We start from the raw sequence: 12,806 nt of genomic DNA, 5'->3' as shown, positions 1-12,806 counted from the left end.
ATCCATATATAAGGTGCACTGTATTATAAGGCGCATGGTCAGCTTTTGAAAAAAATAAAGGCTTCTAGGTGCGCCTTATAGTGCGTAAAATACGGTAAATATAATGCAGAAACATCCTATTTCTGGAACGTTTGTCTGGACTTTGCGACTTTCCTGGAAAAATGAATTAGTTTTACGTTTATAAACTTCCTAAAGCAGGCGTGGGAAAACTGTGGCCCGCGGATCAGATTCACAACTTTTTATCCAGGCCACTAACTGTTAAAAAATGTAATAAATCGTATAACAGAAAGTACAACGCCACTAGTCAAGTCAAGTCGTGTTTATTTGTATAGCCCTTAATCACAAGGAGTCTCAAAAGGCTGCACAGACCACAGATTATTGCAAACTACAGACTATTATTACACCATCCCCTGATCTAAAACCTACCTGATGGCAAGGAAAAACTCAAAAACCTCAACATGAGGTAAACGAAGAAACCTTGAGAAGGGACCGCACATGAGGTAATCCCCACTCCAGGATGACCAGGCTGCAACGGATGTTGCAATAATAAATAATACACAAATATTGTCAACAGGAAATGTAGGCCAATCATAAGCTATAGAGTAGAAGTGTGTTTTAAGCTTAGATTTAAACAGTTCCACTGAGGTTGGAGATACTAATAAAAAAAGTGTAGATTTTTCTTTTACTTGCTACTTTATCCTGTATTTATTCTATTTATCCGGGCGTTTGTCAAATACATTATTTAAAAAAAACCTTCTGAGCTAGCCAGATTTTAGTTTTGAGTTCTTATATTAATTTGCTGAATTAATTAAAAAACAATTTGGGTAAATGGTCTATATATAGACAAAAAATGAATATAACATGTTTCATGTGTGTATAATCATATTTCTATTTTGTCGCTGCTATTCTCATTCTTTAAGACTTATGTTAAATTTTTTCATTTTGTATTTTTTGCATGAATGGAATGAAAAAAGTGCAAAAATGACCCCCAAAATGTTAAGAAATAACTCTTCTTCAAGCGAAAATATAACGATAATTGCCTTCATTTTTCAATTGTTTTTTTTAAAGATTTTCTCCTGTTTAATCCACTATCGATTCATTTACAAATAATAATTTACTATATTTCCTCGCTTTCAAAATAAGGACTTACTGTATAAACTCGCATGTAGGCCAAATTTAGAAGTGTAAAATTCGTTACTGGAATCATAGGCTTATATGTGCATAAGATAATACAAACACAACTGGGAGTCAGGGAGGCATAGTCGCCCAATGGCCCACTGCTGTGAGGTGTCCTCATGGTCGCCCGATCTTTTCTTCCTTTTCAGTCAATAAGCCCTAACCCAATTATGTTTAAGAGGGACCACATTTCTTTTTGATGTGATATATTGTGTTTTATTGGCTTTTTCCAAATTAATATACTGTAAAACCTCATGTATATATTATTTTTTAGGATATATACCATTACATTTGTCTATCCATCCATTTTTTCAAAAAGGCTTCTCACTATAGCCAGGTTATGCCAAAGTCTGCCACTTATTGTCCCGACCTCGTCATCTTCATCACTTTCTCTCCACCTCCACGCAGGCTTCTTGCACCCCGCCATCCTCTCTTCCATCCTCTCGTCCATCCAGCCCGCTTACATTTTAGCATGGCCGCCGTGGCAGCTCATCCCGCCATCGGCCTCGTCTCACCTCCGCCGTCGCCCGGCACTCCCACTTTTCATCCTCACCACCATTCCCTCACATCTGCTGGGGTACCCCGCACTCACCTCCTCCTCCTTCTTCTCCTCTTCTTCCTCTTCTCCATCCCTTCCCACCCTGGCAGTCCCTCGCTCGGCATCTAACTTGGAGAACACGGAGAAGAAGAGGGTGAAAACCCGGCTGAAGAAGCTCATTCTGAAGAGGCCTCCTCTGCAGGCCCTGCAGGAGAAAGGGCTTATTAAAGGTACACAACACATAAATACAAAATGAAAAGGAAATGTATCATCTCTCAGGATTATGTCAGTCTAAGTATTAATGCTCTGATTTTTCTATATGTTTTAAACTTAATCCTACAGTAAAATTGGACTTATAACTATTAAAGGTGGTTAAACTTAATTCTTTGAAAAAAACTGTCACGGTTGCCATTGCCCCCAATTGGCCTCGCCCGTTTGGCGCCAGCTGCGGCTCGTTGACTGATTGGCTTCCCTCCTATTTAAGCTCAGTTCTCTCACTCACCCTTTGTCAGTCTGTCAACGAACCTCTGCACCCGCAAGACGTGTGTTTTGACTCTGTCCGGCATCCTGTCTGTGTATACTGTCCGGTATCGATCTCGTCCTGTTTGATATTGGACTTCAGTCTCCACTGTCTGGTATCGATCCCATCTATCTCGTCCTGTTTGATACCTTGCTACAATCTCCAGTATCGGGTATCGTTCCCGTCGATCTCGTCCTGTTTGATATCGGACTCCAGTCCCCAGTGTCTGGTATCAATCCCGTCTGTCCCGTCCTGTCTGGTATCAACCCCGTCCGTCCGGTATCTGCTCGTGTATCTGGTATCGATCCTGTCTGTCCCGTCCTGTCCGTTATCGACCCCACTCATTCTGGTATCTGCTCTTGTATCTGGTATCGATCTCGTAGGCCTCTGGCTTCCTGTTGTTCCACGCCAGACTTCTGCCTTACCACTTCCGCCCAGCGATCGCAGAATCACTGGCGTTTGTGTAAAAAAAAAGCTTGTGTGAGAAACGTTACGCATCTGGGTCCTCCTCCTGTTCTGGTTCTGACAAAAACAAAACAAATATTGATTATAAAAGAAACAAAAATACATGAACGATCACATAAGAAGAAGAAAAGAAAAGAAGAATGAATGAAGAAGAGGCATTGCATTCTTCAAAATACTTGTAGACCTACACTGCGAAAATTGATTTTTTTTACCACATATGTAATAAATGTTTCATATTATTCGTAATCATAATCGTAATATGTTGTTTTTTTCATATTGTTTGTCAAATAGAATAAGAGAAATTATCATTAAAATGACAAAACTATCTAGCATTTCTTCATAATTTTGCTCATTTTAAGAAGTATGTTCTACCGAGATTATATTTACCGGTATTTAAAATGATCAAAAACGTTCTACCCTTTGATAGGTCACAGTCTGTCTTATTTTGGGTCAGCGTTGCCTCGCCATATTACGGTTCAACTATTGCGATTATTATAGTGCCAAGGAGCCTCACCTAGGGAGAGCTGACATTATTGTTGGCCATTTTGCTGCTACGGGAAACCTGAAAAATGTCAGGGCAAAAAAATGAGGAGAGAAATGGTGCGGTGGTCACTTTGAGGCTCCCTAGTTTGGATTGTTCTTACTGCTTTTAGCACTTGTTGTCAGTTGCACTATACGACATAGTGACATCTAGTGGTCAAATAATACACCCTGTCACTTTATCCTATTTTACTACAAAAATAAAGATAAATAATGTACAAAATATTACCTAAATATTTTGTTTAAAATCATTGACAATATAAATTGTAGGAAAAAATATTTATTACAATAATAATTCATATTAAAGAAAAATTATGAAAATGTGAAAACGGTTTGCCAATAGGTTTTTTTTCTTACGTCAGACATGAGCTAAAAAATATATGTATATCAAAATAAAGTAAAAAACAAAACGTTTTTATCGTAATATTATATGCACTTTTAGAAGCAGAAAATCCCGCACTTTATTAAAAAATCTGAGGAAGTTTTACGAAGAAGCAGCTGTGATGAAATAGCGGCCCACTAAAATGGGTAAAATTTCAAGCATTATGCTGCTCAACATTTTAGTTTTTTCGACCTTATTTAGAATACATTTGCATTATGACTTCTCATCCCATCTCATCAGCTGCACCGCTTATCCTCAGTAGGGTCGCGGGGATGCTGGAGCCCATCCCAGCAATCATCGGGCAGTGGGCAGGGGACACCCTGGACTGGTTGCCAGCCAATCGCAGGGCACACGGGGACAGACAACTCACTCGCTCAGTCTCACCTAGGGACAATTTGGACCGGCCAATTCACCTGAAATGCATGTTTTTTTTGGAATGTGGGAGGAAACCGGAGTGCCCGGAGGAAACCCACGCAAGCACGGGGAGAACATACAAACTTCGCACAGTAAGGCCGGGAGCTGGATTTGAACCCACTCAGGAGGTTCCCACGACCTCAGAACTGTGCCGCACACGCGCTAACCACTGCGCCGCCGTGCTGCCCGCATTATGACTTCATTTTTTTAAAATATACAGTATATTTATTTGTAAAATCCTATTTGTTTGTTTTCCTGGAAATAAATGATATACTGTACAGAGTGTTCCAAAATAGGTGATCCCATTCAGAATTCACATTTTCCCAACTACTTGACGAATTTGTCAGGACAAGAACAGAGACGGGACCCACTCGCGTAACGTTTCTCTCAGTTTTATTAGAAGAAAGGAAAGGGTTGCACCCACGATCCGGTGATCGCTGGACGCGGGAAGCAGGTCGCTCTGAACGCGGAAGTGGGACTTCTGTGGCGAGCGATGGCAGTGTCGGGAACGGAAAAAATCGGTTCAGTAGCCAGGATAGAAGAGCAAAAACGTGAAAATGGGTCGTTATTCGGGAAGGGAGAACCGACGTGGTCGAGATCAAAACAGGTAGTAATTCAGGATGGGAGAGCAGACGTTGTCGAGATCAAACAGATCGTAGCTGGAGAAAAACAGGAGCAAAAACACAGGACAGGCGAAAAAGGGCTTGCCGTGTAAAAACGGTAATTTGAAGACAGACCGACAAAAGGGGACTGACAGGACAGAGTTTAAATACTGACAGGGAGCCAATCTGTCAACAAGCTGCAGCTGGCGCCACACGAGCAGGGCCAATTGGGCGCCATGGCAACCGTGACACACAAGCTCGGCCAATTGGATGCCATGGTGACAGAATTCTAATGAAGCTAAATAAACTTTTTGTTGAAGGTGATACGTTTTATTGGTTAAATGTCAAAGAAATAATACAGATATTTGTTGTTTCTATGACTTTCATTAATTCATGAATGTTTAATATGAGCACCCCTTGAGACTCTTCACATGTGGAGTCTGTATGTGCGTTAACATTGCCATTTGTATGAAACTTGGCTTTATCACTAAAAACTAGCTGATCTTTCCTCGAGTTTATCTAGGATTTCAACATGAAATTCGTTACTTTTTTGCGCATCACATTCCTTCAAGGCCTAAACAAGCTGAAGCTTGTAAGTTTTAAATCACAATCGTTTTTTCTTTGATTCCTGTGCTGTTTGTGGAATGAGGGTTTCCACATTCACTCTACTTAGGACTGCGCAAAAAGGCTTTACAAACCTTCTCCTTTGCCTCTGCTGATGTTTATGGCCCTCTTGGCGAATTGGACTTAAGCATAAGCAGCCCTTTTTTAAATTCATTGGTGCCAAGTTTTAATTTGTTTTGTAGTTGCCTTTTTAGCAAAATTTGTGAAGAAGGCAAGCTGCTCTGTCTTTAGTGACTGAGTCCTACCGTACTCCCAGGGTTGGGTAGGGTTACTTTAACTTGATTACTTTTCAATTACTTTTGGATTACTCCAATACCAAATATGCTAATAAAAGACAAAAAAAAAACTAAATATGAATACAATTATGACTCACAACACGTGGTAAGCTTTCTCTCCTGGCTTTGATCTCTTTGATCTCCGTCAAAACTAACATAAAATGCGACTAACAAAATGAAAATAAATCCGAACAGCTTGCCAACATCCTTTTTGCCGTTCCATGTATTCCGTTACTCCCCAAGCCTGCACAAAATTTAGTAATTTTATTCATATTTAGTTTTTTTTTTCTTTTATAAGCATATTTGGTATTGGAGCAATCCAAAAGTAATTCAAAGATAGATAGATAGATAGATACTTTATTCATCCCCGGAGGGAAATTCACATTTCCAGCAGCATCCCTGAGTTGAGAACAATACAATAATAAAGCAAAAAGAATACAATATACAAATACCCAGTGTGACGTGCAAATGCCCACTGTAGTGTGTTATATAGAATATCTAAATAAATAAAGTAATCAAGTTAAAGTAACCCTACCCAACCCTGCGTACTCTAACATACAAAATGTATTTTTTTGAAGTGAATGGCATTTCTTAAACTGAAAAGCTAGACTTGCCAAATTTGGGGTCATTCCAACAAAAATTGGCAAAATCACTGGCCTACGAAAGAGAGTCGAACATCTTGGAAAGCCCTGTATATAGAATAGAATAAATAGTCTTTGTTGTTATTGATAACATCAGCATTGTTTGCAATATTGTAATCTAGTTGTTTGTGCGTTCACGGGCGTCCATCAGATCAAGTGTTCGGATGCCGTCTGGAGATGCTGTGCGAGCGGGAAAAGAGCACGGTTCCTCGCTTCGTCAGGCTGTGCACGGAGACGGTGGAGAAAAGAGGTACGTACTTGGAAAAGGCAGCGTCCGAACCGTCCTGTGCGTCCACATAGGGAAGCTTTCTGCTTTATTTCTGCCGTGTGATGAAATATAGATGACGTGCCTTCCTGCAGAGGAATATTTTACAATATCCAGTGTAAGAGAAAATTCAAGTCCTGATTTCTCATCTCTGCTGAGGCTACTGTTTCCTTTTCTTATTTGTAAAGGAATATTTGTGCCTATTTGTTTATTGGACTATCAAGCTGACAAAGCATTCCAGCAAGCTAAATTCCTATTTCAATTTTGCCTGCCTTATACTACACATTTTTGCGATAAATGAAATTCAAATTCAGACCAGAAGTCATTGTCTTTCTTTATTCTAGCCCAATCAAAATATATGCTTTTTGAAAATGTGTGTGTTGTGTTATAATTTGACAGGTTTGGACACTGACGGCATCTACAGAGTTTCTGGGAACTTGGCGGTCATTCAGAAGTTACGCTATCTGGTTAACCACGGTGAGGATTTATGCTTGCGTTCAGCCTTCAAATCTTTGATTGTTTAATGCAGTGTTTCCCAAACATTTTAGCCAAGGCATCCATTTTTTCATCCAAAAATCTCAAAGCACATTGTTTGTTAAAAATATTTAAAAAATAATTCCTGCCACAAACATCATGTTTTTGTTTTGTTTTAATGCATAAATTGTCATGTTGCCTAAATTGAAAGTTTTTGTGATCACCCTGTCAGGACCAGAACAGAAGGAGGACCCAGATGCGTAACGTTACTCACAAGTTTATTGAGGTATAGAGGAAAAATCAGCGCCAGCGTTCCGGTGCTCGCTGGACGAGGGAAGCAAGCCGCTCACGGGATCGGAGCGTGTTCGGAATGCGGAAGTGGATTTTCCGGAGAGCGGAAGGTGGTTGGACGGGAAAAACAGGTCATTAGCCGGGACGGGAGATCAGAACGTGGTCGGGGTCAAAAAACGGGTCGTTAGCCGGGACGGGAAATCAGAACGTAGCCGGAGACAAACGCGGAAATCCGGAACAGACGAGTGGAAAACGGGAGATAAAACGGGACCGATGGGAATCAGAGTCAAAATTCTTGCCTTGTGTAACCAGAGGTTTGCTGATGAACAGACAAAGAGCGAGCGACAGGACTGGGCTTAAATAGGAGGGGGAACCAATCAGGTAACCAAGAGCAGCTGGAACCAAACGAGCGGGCACAGGTGTGTGTCATGAGTAATCATGACACACCATGGCTCAGGAGTTAACACAGGTTATACATGTTGGTTAGTAATTTTGTAAAACGTTTAACCTGTTCTCGAAGTTTTATTATTGTTTCATTTTTCATTTTTTAGAAAAAAACTTAAAAAAACTTAAAATGAGTAAAAAATATCTGCCGGGGTAACCAAAAACACGGTTTACTAGGTTCCATTTTTCAGATTATTTTAAGGAAAGTAAAAAAAAAAATCAAAATCAGCTAAATCATATGCAAGATTTTTCTCTGTAGTGCAAACTTAATCAGCTTCATTATTTTATTTTTATTTTTTCTGTAATGCAATTGAAAACGCAAAAATGTTTGACATTCCAAATTCAAATCAAAAAGAAGTCTCTTATTGGTTTAACTTTGCTTATTTGGGCCAAAAGGCTTTCAATGTCTATTTATTATAAATCCAGAAAATATGACATTTTTCTGGGTTCTCGCAGATCTTTGAAAAGTCTTAAAAGGCATTGAGTTCTTTATTTGAAGAATAAGGCCTTAATTGGCATCAAAATGTCTTAAATACAATTTTCCAAAGTCTTAAAAATATGAACACGTTATTAAGATTAATATTTGTTTTTACTGAAAAGGTTTAGCAACTAAAGACATGAGAAGTCTTTCCGCCATGGCTAAAATCTGTGAACGAGGCACAATGTATTGTGTGCAAGTAATATTCGTGTTTTTTTTTGTTTTGTTTCACTTGTGTTATTTTCTTGTCGCCTTGGTCTTGAATTTGATTTCAAGAAGCATTAAACAAGTCTTAAAAAGTCTTGAACTTCACTTGCCTCAAGCTGTAGGAACCCTGTTTCGTTTATTTTAATTGCATTACCGAAAATAACTATCACAGTCTGCATGTACTGTAGGTGGTTTTGTTTGTAATCAGAAACCCAAATAGCTTTTTTCTTTACATATCGTTTACAATACGACAAAATTACTACGTTATTTAAAAATAGTTTGGTCGTTTTAATATGGTTTTAAGTTGACCCGTATTGTTAAAGTAACATCTGGATTACACCCACCCGTATTTCCGAAGATGGCCACAAGATGCTCTTTTTTTAATTCAATATGTAGCAGCCCTGCACCGCGTACGTCAGTTTAGGATGTCAGCCAGCATCCTAGCATCTTAATTTCACACAGCAATCTACTACTACCCTCAGCGTAAGGGGTTTATTCTAATACATTTCGACACAATTCCAAAGTAATTTACCACTGGTAAGTAAGAACCGATCCCGATCGAAGATTAGATGTTATTTGTATCGATACCAGTCTTTTTTTAAAGCCTCAATTGTCACGGTTGCCATGGTGCCCAATTGGCCCCGCCTGTGGGCACCAGCTGGAGCTCGATGACAGATTGCTCCCTGTCAGTATTTAAACGCTGTCCTGTCAGTCGTTTTTTGTCGGTTCGTCTGCGAATCTCCGTTTTGACTCAGCAAGCCCTGTTTTCGTCTGTCCTGTGTTTTTGTTCTTGTTTTCCTCCCGGCCATCGATTTGTTTTTCCCCCGCTCTCGACTCTGCCTTCGCTCACCACGGAAATACCACTTCCGCGTTTCGAGCAATGTACTCCCCGCGACCAACGATCTCTGGATCGAGTGTGTGCTCCTTTCTCTTCTCCCCAATAAACTGTGAGTAACGTTACGTGAGTGGGTCCTGTTTTCTGTTCTGATCTTTGACACCAATGCCCCAAATACTCAGAGGATAGTGTGGTGGCATACAGCCTGACAATAATGGTGGGGACCTAAGTGGAGAATCCACTGCGGAAAATTAATAGAAATTTCTCAATTTTCCTTTGTTTAAAATAACATCAGTTTAATATTTCATTTATCTGCCTAAGATTCAAATCATGTTGTTGTTGTTTTTTTGTTTTTTTCTTAATGAAAATATTTTCTACCACTAGGAGGCACTATATATTACACACTGTTGCTTTAAGGAACATGTGTCAAACAGGCGGCCCCCGGGCCAGAACAGGCCTACTAAGGGATTGAATCCGGCCCGCGAGGCAACACTCAGAGAAGCGCAAGAGAAAAAAAAGCTGCAGGTTCAATTATGTCAACTTGATGTTGCCAAAGCTAGGTGCCTCTCACAAAGACACCGTACTTGTATTTATTTCTCTCACTCTCTCTCTCTCTTTCTTTTCCACCCTTTTTCTCCCACTCTGTCTCTGTCTCTTTCACTCTCTGTGTCTCTCTTTTTCTCTTCCTTTGTTGCTCTTTGTCTCTTTCTCTCTCCGTGTCTTTTTAACTTATTTTGCTCTAACTTCCTTTTTTCCTTTTCTCTCTTTTCTTTTTCTCTCTTCAGACCATTTGCGCTTTCTTTTCTCTTTTCTTTCCTTCTGTCTTTCTATTTCTCTTTGGATTTCTTTCTTCCTCTCCCTTTCTTTCCCCCTCTCTCACGACTTCTCTTTTTCTGTTTTGTTTCTCACGCTCTGCCCCTCTCTCTTTTTCTTGGTCCTGCCCTCTCTCTTCTTTTCCCTCCCTCTTTCTCTCATTCCTTTATCTCTCTTTTTCTTTCTCTTTAATCTACTAGTCCGGCCCCCGACAAAATGTTTGTTCTATCGTGTGGCCCCCCGAGTTAAAATGAGTTTGACACCTTTGCTTTAAGGTATTAAATTCCCCTATATTTGCTATTTAGATTCAGGAAATTGAAATTAGAAGAATGATATATTCCCTTGAATTAAATGTAATATTCTGGAAAAATATTAATTCGACAATTTAAGGCATGTACATGTATTCAAAAACATAAACAGTTTTTTTGCAAAATCAATAGAATTCTATCCACAAGTGATATTGATATGTAGTATTGGCCACAATGACTACACGGGAGTTGACTTTACTGTTTTTATCATCAGCGGGCCAAAAAATGGCCCCTGGGCTGTAGTTTAGACTATTCTCATTAGTTTGTTGGCAGGTGTCTGCTGACACTCCCTTTATTATCCCCTTTATTGTTTTTACGAAGTTTAAATGTGATCGGTTATTCTGAACATAGCCTTAGTTACAGGTAAGTTCACTCATGCAATCTCATCCTTTGACGGGCATTTGAAGAGGGTTTGTAGACTTTTTACGTCCACGGGATAAGAAAACAGTCCAGCTGTTTGGTAAACTAAAACACCCATTTGGAATGTATTGCAGTAGCCTTGTTTTATTCCCCATTACATAGTAGATACGTTATTTTCTAACATTTGGATTGCTGTTCTTGTTGTTTTTTGTTAGAGCGAGCAGTGACCACTGATGGTCGTTACATGTTCCCAGCAGAGTTGGTGCAAGGTAGACCCTAATGGATCGGCAATTTTCATTCTTTTTCTCCCAGCTTGCCTCTGCAATTTCAAATTCTTTGTCTTGAGTGTTTTTTCTGGTTTTGTTTGCATGTACAGTAGTTCTTAACTACTTGTATTGGACCCCCTAAGAGCAGAAGGAAAGGAAACATCATGATGCTGTATGTTGTTTTGTTGGGTGGCTCGGGTCTAAGACATCCGTTAAGCGCAATTTGTTTTTCAGGCTTTTTGCTTTTTCTTGCAGCAGGCAAAGCCTGCCACCTAGTGAAGGAAACGAAAAGTGGTCCGGCTACTATGCTTAAGCAATGTGATAAATATACTTTCTCTTGCTTTCACTCAGCATCTTTGACAAGGCTTAGAATATGTCCTCGTTCCCAGCGCCTTCTTATTTTTCCCAAATCTTAGATTCTCACCCGTGTCTCCCTCCAGAAACGAAGCTCAACCTGGACGAGAGCGAGTGGGAGGACATCCACGTCATCACAGGAGCGCTGAAGCTTTTTTTCCGAGAGCTTCCTGAGCCACTGGTGCCCTACAAGTTCTTCGGCGATGTAGTGGACACTGTCAGTAAGTAGGATCGGGGGCCTACCATTTTTGATTGGCTAACAATTCCACTGAAGGAACTGAATCGTAGTGTTTTTGGAATGCCGTCATAGGTCAACACGTCAAAACTGCAGTTAATCATAATCCACAAATCCAAATCTTATTATACTCATCATCTCATCTCATCCCAGCAATTATCGGGCAGTGGGCAGGGGACACCCTGAACTGGTTGCCAGCCAATCGCAGGGCACACAGGGACAGACAACTCGCTTGCTCATTCACACTTAAGGACAAGTTGGACCAGCCAATCCACCTGAAATGCATGTCTTTGGAATGTGGGAGGAAACCGGAGTGCCCGGAGGAAACCCAAGCAAGCACGGGGAGAACATACAAACTCCACAACGGTAGTCCGGTAGCTGGATTTGAACCCACACAGGAGGTTCCCAAGACCTTAGAAGTGTGCCGCACACGCGCTTACCACTGCGCCGCCATGCTCAAAGATAGCTAGGATGGGCTCCAGCACCCTCGCGACCCTACTGAGGATAAGCGGTGCAGATAATGGATGAATGGATAACTATTATTATGAGGTCCCCAAATTTCGCTTCTCGGCCTTTTGGCTAAGATCAAGTGTAGTATCTGTTCTTATCAGTTTAATATCTGATACGTCCCCCATGTGGGGGACCATATATTAAATTGATTTTTGAAACGGGGAGATGGAATAGAGGCTTGCTCCGTCCACTCCACGTATTGACCTGGTCCAGCTCGGTAGCCTAGATGGTAGGGCGCCCGCTCCGAGACTGGGAGGTCGCTGGTTCAAGCCTCGTCTGAGTCATACCTACGACTTACAACATTGGTACTTATTGCCTCCCTGCTTGGCGCTCGGCATTAAGGGTTGGAATTGGGGTGTTTGGTCACCTAATGACTCCCAAAGAATGACAATAAAAGTAAATTCTATTCTATTTAATGGGAAAAAAGACATAACTGACTCATCCATGTTTTGTCATTGCAGAGATGGTCGACAACTCAGACAAAGTGGAGCGTCTGAAGAGCGTGGTGCACAGCATGCCTCAGCCTAACCACGACACGCTGCAATTCATTTGTCGCCACCTTAAACGGTAACAAAAATAATAATCATCCGCAGACACTGAACTGAAAGAGCAGAACGGGGTTGCATTTGTCTGTTATTGTTAGTACATGCCCAATGTCAGCACGAAACATTTGTTATTTTCAGAATTGATTTCATTTTTTTTAAAATACAGTGGAACCTCGGTTTTCGAACGCCTCTCAGTTCGAACAAATCGGTTCTCGACCAAAAATTTTGAGAAATTCTTGCTTGG

The 12,806-nt window shown here is 40.6% G+C and overlaps 1 protein-coding gene and 1 non-coding gene across 4 annotated transcripts in view; both read left to right on the top strand.

Annotated features, from left to right (window-relative positions):
* arhgap9 (Rho GTPase activating protein 9) overlaps positions 1–12,806 on the top strand; it is an 88,376-nt gene that overhangs the window by 63,003 nt on the left and 12,567 nt on the right. For 2 of the 3 annotated variants that reach the window (XM_088338819.1, XM_088338818.1), the window contains 5 exons: positions 1,585–1,944; positions 6,329–6,427; positions 6,842–6,919; positions 11,359–11,493; positions 12,479–12,584. In XM_088338819.1, coding sequence (XP_088194945.1) covers positions 1,585–1,944; positions 6,329–6,427; positions 6,842–6,919; positions 11,359–11,493; positions 12,479–12,584 — 778 coding nt within the window. The remainder of the gene's footprint in view (positions 1–1,584; positions 1,945–6,328; positions 6,428–6,841; positions 6,920–11,358; positions 11,494–12,478; positions 12,585–12,806) is intronic. The other variant, XM_088338820.1, reaches the window with a different exon arrangement.
* On the top strand, positions 12,067–12,257 carry LOC148364647 (U2 spliceosomal RNA). The gene has a single exon (XR_015850801.1). It is a non-coding gene; the product is annotated as a U2 spliceosomal RNA (small nuclear RNA).

This window comes from Urocampus carinirostris, chromosome 6 (genome assembly GCF_059441175.1).
Source record: "Urocampus carinirostris isolate Australia breed hairy pipefish chromosome 6, RoL_Ucar_1.0, whole genome shotgun sequence".
In the NCBI taxonomy this organism is placed as follows: Eukaryota; Metazoa; Chordata; class Actinopteri; order Syngnathiformes; family Syngnathidae; genus Urocampus; species Urocampus carinirostris.
The sequence above is the reverse complement of the archived record's forward strand: the minus strand, read 5'-3'. Positions and strand labels throughout refer to the sequence as shown.